The sequence below is a fragment of the Bos mutus genome, chromosome 3 (assembly GCF_027580195.1).
Source record: "Bos mutus isolate GX-2022 chromosome 3, NWIPB_WYAK_1.1, whole genome shotgun sequence".
NCBI classification, from domain to species: domain Eukaryota; kingdom Metazoa; phylum Chordata; class Mammalia; order Artiodactyla; family Bovidae; genus Bos; species Bos mutus.
In genome coordinates this window covers 11,207,382-11,224,286 of record NC_091619.1, presented here as the reverse complement: position 1 = coordinate 11,224,286, position 16,905 = coordinate 11,207,382, and the positions used below count along the sequence as shown (strand labels likewise).

The following is a 16,905-nucleotide window of genomic DNA, read 5'->3' as shown; positions in this document are numbered from 1 at the left end:
TCCCAGGGATGAAGGAGCCTGTTGGGCTGCCGTCTATGGGGTCGCACAGAGTCGGACACGACTGACATGACTTAGCAGCAGCAGCAGCAGCAGCAGCAACCCCACTATACTCATCAAAGTGAGAGAGACACAAAAGGCAAAGGCATGAGAAGGGAGAGGAATGAAATTGTGAAAGATTATTGCCCAAATTTCCATCCAATCTGGATGCGTATCCTTGAATGAAATATTGTATGGGTTCTGCTCTAAAATTTCCTGTATAAATATTAACATCTTTTTCCATTCCATCTTTTTTTTTTTAACCTTCTCCCCATTCATACTTCAGTGTGAAAACTATCTTTAATCTCTGGTGTAAATGCAGGTTTAAATATAGACATGCCCTTGAACAGAACTCTGTGGATGCTCCCAGCCATTTTGGGGGCTCTCAGATCTGCATCTGTAGCATAACCAGGACCCCTGAGTTTAACTGAAAAATTGGAGTAGAGGCCCTAGTGGCAGATTGGAGTTACCTCCCTGGCTGTTGACTAGAGAACTGTTCACACTGAGACATGATAATTTCCACCCTGTCCCATGAAGGTTGATGAGGAGGGGTTGGAGGAACTGTCTTCTTTGGACCTTCTCTTCTTAATGTGATGGGAATCACATGAGAAACACATGACATCTCCCAGTGAGCCCCTTCTGAGGGTCTCCAGATGACCCATGGACCCTCCCACCTGGCGTCTGATGGCATCACCTTCATTGATGATCTGTTTAGCTGCAACAGCTGAGGAGAGGTGAATGGGATCCATGAAAATGCTTTCTGTTTCTGCATCTGAGACCATTGAGTACCTGAAAGAAGAGGATATCATGTGAGATGACTTAGAGCATCTGAATGGAAGGTAATCTTTTTAGACAAGAAACCTAGATCCAATTATAGCCATGAGTGGCAAACAATGAGAGATAAAAGGAATGCCTTCTTAAGAATGCAGACCACTGGGTATGCTATGGCTTAGTCACCTACTTATTTTTAGACCAGAATTGATGCCTTGATATGTGATGACGTGGTAGTCTGGGTTGTGGAGGGAAGAGACTGGGGGGAACCTACACTAATGTGGCTCCACTTTCTCTGTGTGTTCCTACCCTTGGATGTACTGCTGCTCCTTTTTCTTTTCCTGTCCCTGCCTCTCTGTTACCATTACGATCAGATGTCCCTACCTGTGCTTCCACCTGGGTTCTGCTAGATTGTTGGGCTGGGTAGGCTGCCACCACTCCCTCCATGCACCGTATCTTCTGCCTGCTTAAAGGCATGGGCTGATGAAGAAGGGCTGGCACAGCACCAAGGGAAGTGTGAAGACGTGATAAACTGCACAGTCCTGATTCTGAATACAAGAAATCCAGGATCTTCCTAAGTCCAGGGAAGCAATAGAGTCACTTAGGTATATGTTAGTTTTCTGGAAAGAATTCAGCAGAGGTGTCCAAAGGGATCTTTGAGGAATATGGTGAATCAAGGGCAGAAACAAGGCTTAGGACATATAATAGTGGGTCCCTGGAAAAGGTGACAACCCACTCCAGGATTCTTGGCCAGAAAATCCCATGGACAGAGGAGCCTGGTGGGCTACAGTCATGGGGTCACACATACATGCATAGTGGTGGGTTCCCTCCTCTCTGATGGGTTCTTCTCTTTTCCAGGTGTCATGGTGAGCTCTGGGTCTTTTTCACTTAGTCTTTCCTTTCCTTTATATCTACAGAGGATTTTTTTTTAAGTGAGAAGGCTTAATGGATACCATTTTCCCACAAAAATTCCATCATGCCTCATTTGTTTTATAGTCAAACCCTCCCTGTACCTCACCCCCTGGCAATCACCAATCTGTTTTCTGTCCCTAAGTGTGGCCTTTTCCAGAAGGTTAAATAAATGTGATAATATAGTAGTCTTTTTGATATGGTTTATTTCACTTAGCAAAATGAATCTGAGTCATCTAATCTATTGCAATAATAGAATAATAATAATAATAGAGTCAATAAGTTGTTCCTTCTTATTGCTGAATAATATTTCATTTCTTAGGCACTGCAGGCTATTGCTGCCATCGCTGTCACACTGCCTGAGTGAAGACGGTGTATTCCATAGGAAAGTATGATACACTTACTGCTGATGTGGTGATACTTTGGATTCTGGTTTTCTTCCTCAATCTGCCTGCTACTATTTACTTTTCAGAATCCTGAAACAGTTGCTGTATCCTTCTGTCCAGGTTTTATAAGGGCAATCCATGGGAGAGTCTGGGTGAAGGGTGTGTTTGTCATCTTTTCCAGAACTGGAAACTTGTACTTTATCTTTTTGATTTTAAAAGTCTGAAGTCAATATGTTTCCTGACTCTTATAATTGACCTATTTTCTCTCTGTGGAAACCAACAGGGTCTCTTTTAGTTTGCAATGTTTAGAAATTTCCTGGTGATGTTCCTTTTTTGGTATTAGTTCTAGAAGGTCTTGTAGGTGATATCCTTTTCATCATAGGGGACTGAGATGCAAAAGTAGGAAGTCAAGAGATACTTGGAGTAACAGACAAATTTCACCTTGGAGTACAAAATGAAGCAGGGCATAGGCTAACAGAGTTTTGCCAAGAGAACACACTGGTCATAGCAAAGACCCTCTTCCAACAACACAAGAGAAGACTCTACACATGGATATCATCAGATGGTCAATATCAAAATCAGATTGATTATGTTCTTTGCAGCCAAAGATGGAAAAGCTCTATACAATCAGCAAAAACAAGACCAGGAGCTGACTGTGGCTCAGATCATGAACTTCTTATTGCCAAATGCAAACTTAAATTGAAGAAAGTAGGGAAAACCACTAGCTTATTCAGGTATGACTTAAATCAAATCCCTTAAAATTTTGCAGTGGAAGTGACAAATAGATTCAAGGGATTAGATCTGATAGAGTTCCTGAAGAACTATGGACGGAGGTTCATAACATTGTAAGGGGGCAGTGATCAAAATCATCCCCAAGAAAAACAAATGCAAAAAGTAAAATGGCTGTGTGAGGAGGCATTACAAATAGCTGAGAAAAGAAAAGAAGTGAAAGGAAAAGTAAAGATAAATCCATCTGAATGCAGAGTTTCAAAGAATAGCAAGGAGATAAGAAAGCCTTCCTAAGTGAAAAATGAAATTGAAATTTGCTCAGTTGTGTCTGACTCTTTGTGACCCCATGGGATTTTCCAGGCCAGAATACTGGAGTGAGTAGCCATTTCCTTCTTCAGGGGATCTTCCCAACCCAGGGGTCAAACACAGATCTCCCACAATGCAGGATGATTTTTTACCATCTGAGCCACCAGGAAAGCCCCTTCCTAAGTGATCAGTGCAAAGACATAGAGGAAAACAACAGAGTGGGAAAGCCTAGAGATCTCTTCAAGAAAATTAAAGATACCAAGGGAACATGTCATACAAAGATGGGCACAATAAAGGACAGAAATGGTATGGTCCTAACAGAAGTGGAAGATATTAGGAAGAGGTGGCAAGAATACACAGAAGAACTGTACAAAAAAGACCTTCATGACCCAGATAACCGTGTTGGTGTGATCACTCACCTAGAGCCAGATATCCTGGAGTGTAAAGTCAACTGGACCTTAGGAAGCATCATTGAGAACAAAGCTAGTGGAGGTGATAGAATTCCAGCTGAGCTATTTCAAATCCTAAAAGATGATGCTGTTAAAATGCTGTACTCAATATGCCAGCAAATTTGGAAAACTCTGCAGTGGCCACAGGACAGGAAAAGGTCAGTTTTCATCCCAATCTCAAAGAAAGGCAATGCCAAAGAATGTTCAAACTGCTAAACAATTGCACACATCTCACACACTAGCAAAGTAATGCTCAAAATTCTCCAAGCCAGGCTTCAATAGTATGTGAACTGAGAACTTCCATATGTTCAAGCTGGAATTAGAAACGGCAAAAGTACTAGAGATCAAATTGCCAATAACTGTTGGATGATAGAAAATGCAAAAGAATTCCAGAAAAACATCTACTTCTGCTTCATTGACTACACTAAAGCCTTTGACTATGTGGATCACAATGAACTGTGGAAAATTTTTCAAGAGATGGGAATACCAGACCACCTTACCTGCCTTCTGTGAAACCTGTATGCAGGTCAAGAACCAACAGTTAGAACCAGACCTGGAACAACAGATTGGTTCCAAATTGGGAAAGGAGGATGTCAAGGCTGTATATTGTCACTCATCCTATTTAACTTTATATACAGAGTACATCATGCAAAACGCTGGGCTGGATGAAGCACAAGCTGGAATCAAGATTACACGGAGAAATATCAATAACCTCAGATATGCAGATGACACCACCCTTATCATAGAAAGCGAAGAGGAGCTAAAGAGCCTCTTGATGAAAGTGAAAAAAGAGTCAAAAAGTTGGTTTAAAATTCAACATTCAAAAAATTAAGATCATGGAATCTAGTCCCATCACTTCATGGCAAGTAGATGGAGAAACAATGTAAACAGTGCCAGATTTTATTTTCTTGGGCTCCAAGATCACTTCAGATGGAGTGATCTCAGCCATGAAATTAAAAGGTGCTTGCTCCTTGGAAGAAGACTTATGACAAACCTAGACAGCATATTAAATAGCAGAGATATTACTTTGCCAACAAAGGTCCATCTAGTCAAAGCTACGGTTTTTCTAGTAGTCATGTATGGATGTGAGAGTTGGACTATAAAGATGGTTGAGCACCAAAGAATTGATGCTTTTGAACTGTGGTGTTGGAGAAGACTCTTTAGAGCCCCTTGGACTGCAAGGAGATCAAACCAGTCAATCCTAAAGGAAATAAGTCCTAAATATTCATTGGAAGGATTGATGCTGAAGCTGAAGCTCCAATACTTTGACCACTTGATGTGAAGAGCTGATTCACTGGAAAAGACCCTGATGCTGGGAAAGATTGAGGGCAGGAGGAAAAGGGGCTGACAGAGGATGAGATGGTTGGATGGTATCACCAACTCAATGGACATGAGTTTGAGCAAGCTTGGGGAGTTGATGATGGACAGGGAAGCCTGGCGTCTTGCAGTCCATGGGGTCATGAAGAGTCGGACACGACTGAGTGAACAACAACAAAATTATATTCCTTGGTCAATGTTAATCCAATGTGTTGGTTATGGATACCATTTTGAGTGCCTTTTATGAATTTGTAATAATCCTGACAAAATAGGTTTTATTTTTCATGCTTTAAGATGAGGAAATTGTGGCATAGAGAGGTTAAAAAAATTGCCCCAAACAGTAAATAAGTGGGATAGCTAAGTTGCAAACATAGAACAGTCCTGCTCTGAGTCCACTCTTCAGTCCACTGCAATGCATGGATACCATTTTGATTGGAAAGGGGAGGTGAATTGGCTGGTGGAGAAACCCCAGCTGGATCCCCAGGCCCAACATAGACTTTGACGCAGAAAATACTTAAAGAATACTTGTTGAAAACATGGATGGATGGTTGCATGGATTTGGTTGAGTTGAGCTGAGTCCAGCTGAACTGAACGGAGCTAAGTTGTGCTAAGTTTAGCTGAATTGATTAGCAGAACAATTACCTTGTAGTAGACACCCACGTTGGATTTCCCACTTGGGAGAATGATGTAATCAGAACCAGCAAAGATATGAAGAAAGAAATGTCTTCGACAGAAGAAAGGAGTAGCTAATGTCTCTACCCAGGATGTGGCTAAATCTGTCCATGCAGGTCAGCACAATGTGGCATCATCACTGGTAGTTCCTGAGGGATTTCCAAGAGCAACTGCGATGGATTATTCCCAAGTATAACTTGTGACCAGAAGATGCATTTCAAATAAGCATAACTGGGGAGTAAGTGTGACTATTAAGAGTGAAATTTGTGAGACATTAATATCATCCTGGATGCCAGAACTAGAGAGGCTTTTTGAGACCTCTTTGCTTTGTAAAGATAATAAAGAGTAGAACACCCAGCGGGTTGTACACAAGCTGTAAATGTACAGATTTGTTGTTATTCAGTCGCTGAGTCATGTCTGACTCTTTACGACCCCATGAACTGTAGCACACCAGGCTTCCCTGTCCTTCACTATCTCCCAGAGTTGGCTCAAACTCATGTCCATTGAGTCAATGATGCTATCCACCCATCTCATTTTCTGTCACCCCCTTCTCCTCCCACCTTCAATCTTTCCCAGTATATTTTCCAATGAGTCAGCTCTTCACATCAGGTGGCCAAAGTATTGGAGCTTCAGCTTCAGCATCAGTCCTTCCAATGAATACTCAGGGTTGATGTCCTTTACAATTGATTGGTTTTATCTCCTTGCTGTTCAAGAGACTCTCAGGAGTTCTCCAGCACCACAGTTCAAAAGCATCAATTCTTTGGCACTCTGCCTTCCTTATGGTCCAGCTCTCACACCCATACATGACTACTGGAAAAACCATAGCTTTGACTATATGGACCTTTGTCATACAGATTAAACAGTCATTTTTATCCCTGTACCTTCAGCACATGGAAGATGAGTGACCAGACAGGTTTTGATGACTGCATGGATGGTGAGTGGACAGATGGGTAGATGGATGAACACATGGGTGACTGGCTGAATGGACGGAATTCTCGGCAGCCGGCAGGGTGTCCACATACCACCTTGGTGATCAAACTTGATAGTCTCCACGGTCCTGCAGTCTCTGGTCTCTTTCTACTCTCCAGCCTCAGCTTGTGCTGGCTTCCCTTGGGCTCACTTCTTTCCAGTACACTGATTCTCTAGGCTTTCCATCCTCACCAATTTTCCTTTTGTCCAGGCATTTTGCCAAAGCCAGTTTTCACTGCCTGGATAATCAGTCCTCCCCCTCCTCACTGATCTTTCAGGTCTTAGTTTAATCGTCATTTCACTAGGGAAGTTTTCCCTGTTTTCCACCTCTCATTGCACCATACACCTTTTCTTTGAGGCACTTCTATTAATGTAATTTTACATTTATTTATAAAATAATTTGATAAATTGTTTCCTTTAAAAGACCATACCCTCTGTGAGGCAGAGACAACACCTTCTTTATTAGACTCATTAAACCACATCTGTGGCAAAATAGTCTTAGTGCTGTTGGAGTATTTTGTGAGCTGTTAGGTTCCCAGAATCTACTTTAATGTCTGATTAATAGATATTTTCTGATTCACTGACTGACTGAATTTGTCCTCAGGGAAGTACCATATTTAAGGGACTGTGGCAGGTACAATAGCTACAACACAATGGTATTTACAAAGTATTGGCTACTGGCTCATCATTTTACTGGGATGCAAACCCAGGAGCAAACCCAGGAGCAAACCCAGAGTGCTGGCTATCTTGTGTCCATGCTCATTCTCAGCTCTTCTGAGGTCAAGATGTGTACATCTTGGAGGCCTATATTGGAAGTTAGAAATTCTTTTCTTATGGTGGCCCCAGATCCGTGACACCCCCCACATAGAGGGAGTCTTTGTCCCCCTCTCTTGCATCTTGGTGGTTTCTGTGACTGTTCTCACATAGACTATGGTGGGAGTGACACTACAATGTTTCAATCTGAACCTTAAGGATAGCTCCTGGCTCTTGGTGTTCTCTCTTCAGAAGCCCTGAGCTTCCATATTAGAAGTCAAATGACCTGAACCACCCCAAAGCCACCAAGCTGGAAAAGCTATTGACCAACACTCTCTGCCAAGCTCCTAACCAACATTCAGCCATGTGGGTGAGCCTTCTAGAGGAACATCCTTCACCTCTTGGGCCACTCCAGCTGACACCATGCGAAACACAGAGAAGCTGCCCCATCCTGTCCAAATCCCTACCCATAGAAAGAAGACCAAAAAAAAAAAAAAAAAATTATGTCTTAAGTCATAACATTTTGGGGAAATCTGTTAGGCTGCAGGAGATGACAGCAACAACACCATTTCAAGGATTAAGTAAGTAGTGAATTTTGAGCAAATGCCAAGGCATTCTTCTCCCTGATAGTAATACAGAACCTAGTAAATATCGGTGGCTAACCTCAATTTGTTGCAGTTGGGAGGCAACAATAAAATAAGACCAATATGAAAGTAAGACCTAACACTGTTCCAGACCCTGGTGATATTTTGGGCCCAGGACTCAGGGCAGTCTTTTTACAAAAATTGGAATGTAATTGCTTTACAATGTTTGTTTCTGCTACAACAAAGTGAATTAGCTATATGTATATGAATTAGCTGCCTAGAGGAGCTATTCCACGTTCAAGGTCAGAAGGGGTGGCGGTGAGGAGATACCCCTCATCCAAGGTAAGGAGCAGCAGCTGCACTTTGCTGGAGTAGCCGTGAAGAGATACCCCATGTCCAAGGTAAGAGAAACCCAAGTAAGATGGTAGGTGTTGCAAGAGGGCATCAGAGGGCAGACACACTGAAACCATACTCACAGAAAACTAGTCAATCTAATCACACTAGGGCCACAGCCTTGTCTAACTCAATGAAACTAAGCCATGCCCATGGGGCCACCCAAGATGGGCGAGTCATGGTGGAGAGGTCTGACAGAATGTGATCCACTGGAGAAGTGAATGGCAAACCACTTCAGTATTCTTGCCTTGAGAACCCCATGAACAGGATGAAAAGGCAAAATGATAGGATACTGAAAGAGGAACTCCCTAGGTCGGTAGGTGCCCAATATGCTACTGGAGATCAGTGGAGAAATAACTCCAGAAAGAATGAAGGGATGGGGCCAAAGCAAAAAGAATACCCAGCTGTGGATGTGACTGGTGATAGAAGAAAGGTCCGATGCTGTACAGAGCAATATTGCATAGGAACCTGGAATGTTAGGTCCATGAATCAAGGCAAATTGGAAGTGGTCAAACAGGAGATGGCAAGAGTGAATGTCGACATTCTAGGAATCAGCGAACTGAAATGGACTGGAATGGGTGAATTTAACTCAGATGACCATTGTATCTACTACTGTGGGCAGGAATCCCTCAGAAGAAATGGAGTGGCCATCATGGTCAACAAAAGAGTTCAAAATGCAGTACTTGGATGCAATCTCAAAAATGACAGAATGATCTCTGTTCATTTCCAAGGCAAACCATTCAATATCACAGTAATCCAAGTCTATGCCCCAACCAGTAACGCTGAAGAAGCTGAAGTTGAATGGTTCTATGAAGACCTACAAGACCTTTTAGAACTAACACCCAAAAAAGATGTCCTTTTCATTATAGGGGACTGGAATGCAAAAGTAGGAAGTCAAGAAACACATGGAGTTAACAGGCAAATTTGGCCTTGGAATACAGAATGAAGCAGGGCAAAGGCTAATAGAGTTTTGCCAAGAAAATGCACTGGTCATAGCAAACACCCTCTTCCAACAACACAAGAGAAGACTCTACACATGGACATCACTAGATGGCCAATACCAAAATCAGATTGATTATATACTTTGCAGCCAAAGATGGAGAAGATCTATACAGTCAACAAAAACAAGACCAGGAGCTGACTGTGGCTCAGATCATGAACTCCTTAGTACCAAATTCAGACTTAAATTGAAGAAAGTAGGGAAAACCACTAGACCATTCAGGTATGACCTAAATCAAATCCCTTATGATTATCCAGTGGAAGTGAGAAATAGATTTAGGGGCCTAGATCTGGTAGATAGAGTGCCTGATGAAATATGGACTGAGGTTCGTGACATTGTACAGGAGACAAGGATCAAGACCATCCCCATGGAAAAGAAATGCAAAACAGCAAAATGGCTGTCTGGGGAGGCCTTACAAATAGCTGTGAAAAGAAGAGAAGCAAAAAGCAAAGGAGAAAAGGAAAGATATAAGCATCTGAATGCAGAGTTCCAAAGAATAGCAAGAAGAGATAAGAAAGCCTTCCTCATCAATCAATGCAAAGAAATAGAGAAAAACAACAGAATGGGAAAGACTAGTGATCTCTTCAAGAAAATTAGAGATACCAAGGGAACATTTCATGCAAAGATGGGCTCAATAAAGGACAGAAATGGTATGGACCTAAGAGAAGCAGAAGATATTAAGAAGAGGTGGCAAGAATATACAGAAGAACTGTACAAAAAAAATCTTCACGACCCAGATAATCACGATGGTGTGATCACTTACCTAGACCCAGACATCCTGGAACATGAAGTCAAGTGGGCCTTAGAAAGCATCACTATGAACAAAGCTAGTAGAGGTGATGGAATTCCAGTTGAGCTATTTCAAATCCTGAAAGATGATACTGTGAAAGTGCTGCACTCAATATGCCAGCAAATTTGGAAAACTCAGCAGTGGCCACAGGACTGGAAAAGGTCAGTTTTTATTCTAATCCCAAAGAAAGGCAATGCCAAAGAATGCTCAAACTACCGCACAGTTGCACTCATCTCACACGCTAGTCAAGTAATGCTCAAAATTCTCCAAGCCAGGCTTCAGCAATACGTGAACCGTGAATTTCCTGATGTTCAAACTGGTTTTAGAAAAGGCAGAGGAACCAGAGATCAAATTGTCAACATCCACTGGATCACTGAAAAAGCAAGAGTTCCAGAAAAACATTTATTTCTGCTTTGACTGTGTGGATCACAATAAACTGTGGAAAATTCTTCAAGAGTTGGGAATATCAGACCACCTGACCTGCCTCTTGAGAAATTTGTATGCAGGTCAGGAAGCAACAGTTAGAACTGGACATGGAACAACAGACTGGTTCCAAATTGGAAAAGGAGTATGTCAAGGCTGTGTATTGTCACCCTGCTTATTTAACTTATATGCAGAGTACATCATGCAAAATGTTGGGCTGGAAGAAACACAAGCTGGAATCAAGATTGCCAGGAGAAATATCAATAACCTCAGATATGCAGATGACACCACCCTTATGGCAGAAAGTGAAGAGGAACTAAAAAGCCTCTTGATGAAGGTGAAAGAGAAGAGTGAAAACATTGTCTTAAAACTCAACATTCAGAAAACGAAGATCATGGCATCTAGTCCCATCAGTTCACGGGAAATAGATGGGGAAACAGTGGAAACAATGTCAGACTTTATTTTTGGGGGGTCCAAAATCACTGCAGATGGTGACTGCAGCCATGAAATTAAAAAACGTTTACTCCTTGGAAGAAAAGTTATGACCAACCTAGACAGCATACTGAAAAGCAGAGACATTACTTTGCCAATAAAGGTCCATCTAGTCAAGGCTATGGTTTTTCCAGTTGTCATGTATGGATGTGAGAGTTGGACTGTGAAGAAAGCTGAGTGCCAAAGAATTGATGCTTTTGAACTGTGGTGTTGGAGAAGACTCTTGAGAGTCCCTTGGACTGCAAGGAGATCCAACCAGTCCATTCTGAAGGAGATCAACCCTGAGATTTCTTTGGAAGGAATGATGCTCAAGCTGAAACTCCAGTACTTTGACCACCTCATGCGAAGAGTTGACTCATTGGAAAAGACTCTGATGCTGGGAGGGATTGAGGGCAGGAGGAGAAGGGGACGACAGAGGATGAGATGGCTGGATGGCATCACTGACTCGATGGATGTGAGTCTGAGTGAAGTCTGGGAGTTGGTGATGGACAGGGAGGCCTGGTGTGCTGCGAATCATGGGGTCGCAAAGAGTCGGACATGACTGAGCAACTGAACTGAACTGAACTGATGTACTGTGTCCCTTCCTTCTTGATCCTTCCTCCCACCCCACCCGCATCCCACCCCTCTGGTCATCACAGAGCCGAGCTTCCTGTGCTATACCGCCGCTTCTTACCAGCTATCTCTTTTACACATAATCGTTTGTGTGAATGTTGTCCTAGGCTCCCTTCCCCCCGTATGTCCACATCTGCTCTCTACATCTGCATCTAAATCCCTGCCCCGCAAATGGGTTCATCTGGAGCTGGAGGAATCAGGCTCCTTGACTTCAGACTATAATATAAAGCTACAGTCATCAAGACAGTATGGCACTGGCACCAAAACAGAAATGCAGACCAATGGAACAGGACAGATAGCCCAGAGATAAACCCATGCACCTATGGCCATCTTATCTTTGACAAAGAAGGCAAGAATATACAATGGGGAAAAGACAGCCTCTTCAATAAATCATGCTGCAAAAACTGGACAGCTACAGGTAAAGGAATGAAATTAGAACACTTCCTAACACCATACATAAAAATAAACTCAAAATGGATTAAAGACCTACATGTTAGACCAGAAACTATAAAACTCTTAAAGGAAAACATGGGCAGAACACTGTATGATATAAATCACAGCAAGATCCTTTTTGACCCACCTCCTAGAGTAATAAAAATAAAAACAGAAATAAACAAATGGGACCTAAAGAAACTTAAAAGCTTTTGCACAGCAAAGGAAAGCATAAGCAAGGTTAAAAAAATAACCCTCAGGATGGGAGAAAATATTTGCAAACAAAGCAACAAAGGATTAATCTCCAAAATATATAAGCAGTCTCAGTTTTAACATATCAACATTTCATAAAACTAGATTCAGAGTCTTAAATTTTATATAAATTTGAGTTACATTTCCATTTCAATGATATTTATTAAAGGAGTTTTACTTTTTTATTTATTAATGCATAAAGTGCATGCAGACTTAGCTGTGTTGACTCTTTGCGACCCCACAGACTATATTTCACCAGACTCCTCTGTCCATGGGACTTCCCAGGCAAGAATACTGGAGTGGGTTGCCGTTTCCTTCTCTAGGGGCTCTTCTCGACCCAGGGACTGAACCCGTGTCTCCTGTACTGCAGGCGAATTCTTTACTACTGAGCTATCAGGAAAGCCCTTATTTATTAATTGTTAATAAAATAATTACCTTGTTTCTTAAGGGTCAGTATTATTTTAAAATGAGATTTGAGTTGATGAGGGGGATCAAATCAAAACCTTGAAAGGGTAATTAGCCAAGAATTCTCGTGTTACTGTGGGGATGATAAGGACTTCCTCCTAGCATGGCCCTCATTCTCCCAGAGATCTGTTTCCTTTGTTCCTCTGCAGGTCTCCAGGGCTCTGCATTCAGGGAGGTGACAGGCACAAACTGAAAAGAAATGCAGGAGAAGCCCTCACCTGTCAGGTGTGCAGAAAGAGCGAGTCAGGAGCTCAGCAGGTGGTGTCCCCCGGGGTCCCCACCGGGTACTCTTTCTTCGAGCCTTTGATCCTGGCATTTTCCCTAAACAATGTTGACTTCAGAGTGTGTGGATTTGATTTCACATGACAAATACCAGGAACTAACAGCCTGTCCTAAATATACTTAAACTCTGAGGCTGTACATTTGATAGGGGAGTATTTGAAATTAAAATCTGAAAATAGAAATGGTGGAGAAACATTCTTCATTCTTGTTGGTGGTAAAGACTGAACTCCAGCTCATGAGTCAGTGAATCTGAGAAATCACATTTGAAGACAACCCAATACACTTTTGAGAAGTTGGAGGTTTATGATTGAGAAAAGAGGGAAGTTACGCTCAAATGCCCCTCCCCTACCCCAAAATGCATCTGTTTTGACTGCTGATGCAAAAATTCAAGCCGCAGTAAACTCAGCTCAGCATCCTCCAGTGTTAAGGAAGGATGTAAATTTCAAGTGCTTTTATGAGTTAACCTGTTATGAGAGGAGGAGATGGAAACCTAATAGTCCTCAGACTATTTGGTGGAGACACAGTTTACTGAGTCTATTAAAGAAGGTGTGGGGCTAGGACTTGAAATGACCTGAATGGAGAACAAGTGTCCCAGCGGCATTGTGAAGCTGCTCTTATTTTCTACTGAGAAGCAGGACTACAGAGAAAGAAAGGAGGAAGGAGGCTGAGATCTCAACAAGTGGCCCTGTTTATATTTGCAAGGTCAGTGAGACAGCGGCTCTAGAGGTTTTGATTTATGACCGTGTCTGTACTTCCACCCGCATGCCTGAGATGGAGTGTGATGACACAGTGTGATTGGAAAGCAGCAAGGGCTGGCTGTTCAGAAAGGCTGGCAGGGAAGCAGAGGCTCTAGGATCGATATACACCTCATCATAGGATCAGGAAGCAGCAGCTAAAGAGCCTTGAAGGTGAATTGAAGATAAATAATAAAGCAGAGTTTGATGGACTTCCTAACCAAGAGCAGAGATGGGGGCAGCTTTCGTTAAATCGGTGTTTTTCAAAATTGCAGACTGTGACCTATTATTGTATCATAAAATCAATGGGTCGCACCTAGCATCTGGAAAAGAAAAGAAAAGAAAAAAAAGAATAGAGAATGGTACCATCCATTTTAAAGATAAATACAATTTTTGAAACCTTTTTAAAATTTACACAAACCTATAAGCATATGCTGTGAGTAAATGGTATGTCCCACTGTGGATTACAGTTGGCAAAGTTTGTAAGCCAGGTCTTTAAATCAGTTGCCAGGTTGTCAAGACCCAAAATGGAGTGAAATTGGGATCCTTCAACCCAGATCCCCTGACAGCTGGTCACTTCCTTTCAGTGAGTCCCTTGGAAATGAAATGGAGGCAGAGGCCCAGGAGTGGGTGTCCTCCTTGATTTGGCTTTTGTAAAAAAGGAACAGATTTCTGAGCTTCAGTGAAAGTGACCATACAGGCAAAGTTCAGGCTCCAAGGAAGAAGAGAAGTCACCAAAGCAAATCTATTTTTAGCAAGCTGCTTCTAGCAAGCTTTGTGAAAGAGGCATGGCAGAAAAATTTTCATGGGAAAAGATATATGAAACAGCAAAGGTATGTGAGAGGAGCCATTTCTCAAGGACGCATGACGAGGACACACAGACCTGACGTGCCATGCCCCGGTCTCTTGCCACCCCCGCCCACCCACCAGACATGCAGGCCTCAAGATAAGAGGGGCAAGCAAAGCACAGCTACGGAGCTATGCTGAGAGTGAAGGGGAAAATGCCACCGAGAGAGGCAGCCTGACATCAGTGAGAAGTTCCAAAACACTGCAAAGGCTTGGAAAATCAGATGTGAAGTCAGAGCAAGAAATGGATTTTTGACTTGGGAAAAAATTAAGGAAAACAGAAAAACATTATTCAAATTAGAATAATAGAAGGATAAAGAAGTCTGATCCTTTATTTGGAAAGGAAGAGAAAACGGGTCATAGCTGAGGAGGAAGAGAAGCAGCAGATGTAGGCTCCAGACCCTCTGTGTGGGCAGGCTTGGCGGGCAGCAGCCTCCGGTGATGGAGGGCCTGTCTGGAGGTTGGTTTGCATCGCAAGCACACCAGTACTTCAAACTGCGGGGTTTACTGGGGAGGTTTGATGGAGGTTATGGACATGGGTGAAGGCTCCACCAGGCGGCCCCACTGGATATGGGGTTTTACATTTTAATGTTAACTCACGAATTACCTCAGGAAATTTGCCCAGATGGAAGATAGGTGACTCTCTAGCTACAGGTTTTCCTCCAGAGAAAGTGACACACAGCAGTTAGATTTGAATTTAAGGTGTTTGAGGTCAGGGTCTAACTCAGGCAAAAATAGAAGACTTGACACCTCTGTCTACTGTCTACACCCCTTTCTCAGGTCCTTTACTCACCCAGGGATGAGATTTGCAGATGAGGCTGGGAATGTTATGACTCCCTGCTGGGACAGCAATCACACCTCATCCCCGAATGAACTCTGCCCTGTTGGCTATGCCTGTTTGCAGCACTAGGTGGACTTTTGCAAATCTCTCTCCTGGTTCCACAGAACAGAGTACAATTGTATCACCCCAGGGCTGAATCTAAAGTTACAATGGGTTGAATGATGGCCCCGGCAAAGATACATCTCCCAGAACCTGCGAATGCAAGCCTTTTTGGAAAAAAGATTGTTGCAGATTAGTTAAGTCAAAAACCTTGAGAAGACACTATCATGGATTCAGTTCAGTTTAGTCGATCACTTGTGTCCGACTCTTTGCGACCCAATGGACTGCAACACTCCAGGCTTCCCTGTCATCACCAACTCCTGGAGCTTACTCAAACTCAAACTTTGAGTTGGTGATGCCATCCAGCTATCCCAATCTCTGTCGTTCCCTTCTCCTCCTGCCTTCAATCTTTCCCAGCATCAGGGTCTTTTCAAATAAGTCAGTTTTTCGCATCAGGTGGCCAAAGTATTGGAGTTTCAGCTTCAGCATCAGTCCTTCCAATGAATATTAAAGACTGATCTCCTTTAGGATGGACTGGTTGGATCTTCTTGCAGTCCAAGGGACTCTCAAGAGTCTTCTCCAATACTACAGTTCAAAAGCACCAGTTCTTTGGTGCTCAGCTTTGTTTATAGTCCAACTTTCACATCCATACATGACCACTGGAAAAACCATAGCTTTCACGAGACAGACTTTTTGTTGGCAAAGTAATGTCTGTGCTTTTTAATATGCTATCTAGGTTGGTCATAGCTTTTCTTCCAAGGAGCAAGCATCTTTTAATTTCATGGTTGCAGTCACTATCTGCAGTGATTTTGGAGCCCCCCAAAATAAGATCTCTCATTGTTTCCACTGTTTCCCATCTATTTGCCATGAAGTGATGGGACCTGATGCCATGATCTTAGTTTTCTGAATGTTGAGTTTTAAGACAACTTTTTCACTCTTCTCTTTCTCCTCTTCACCTTCTCCCTTAAGGGTGGTGTCATCTGCGTATCTGAGGTTATTACTATTTCTCCTGGCAATCTTTATTCCAGCTTGTGTTTCATCTAGCCCAGCATTTTGCCTGATGTACTCTGCATTTAAGTTAAATAAGCAGGGTGACAATATACAGCTTTGACATACTCCTTTCCTGATTTGGAGCCAGTCTGTTGTTCCATGTCCAGTTCTAATTGTTGCTTCTTGACCTGCATACAGATTTCTTAGGAATCAGGTAAGGTGGTCTGGTATTCCCATCTCTTTAAGAATTTTCTGCAGTTTGTTGTGATCCACACAGTCAAAGGCTTTAGTGTAGTCAATGAAGCAGAAGTAGTTGTTTTTCTGGAACTCTCTTGCTTTTTCAATGTTCCAATGGATGTTGGCAGTTTGATCTCTGGTTCCTCTGCCTTTTCTAAATTCAGCTTGAACATCTGGAAGTCCATCGTTCATGTAC

The 16,905-nt window shown here is 42.5% G+C and overlaps 1 protein-coding gene across 1 annotated transcript in view; it reads right to left on the bottom strand.

The window, feature by feature from the left end:
• The window catches only part of STYXL2 (serine/threonine/tyrosine interacting like 2), a 66,957-nt gene that overhangs the window by 38,786 nt on the left and 11,266 nt on the right, over positions 1-16,905 (bottom strand). Inside the window, 1 exon segment of the mRNA XM_005907607.3 lies at positions 731-825. Within this exon segment, the coding sequence (XP_005907669.2) occupies positions 731-825 (95 nt within the window).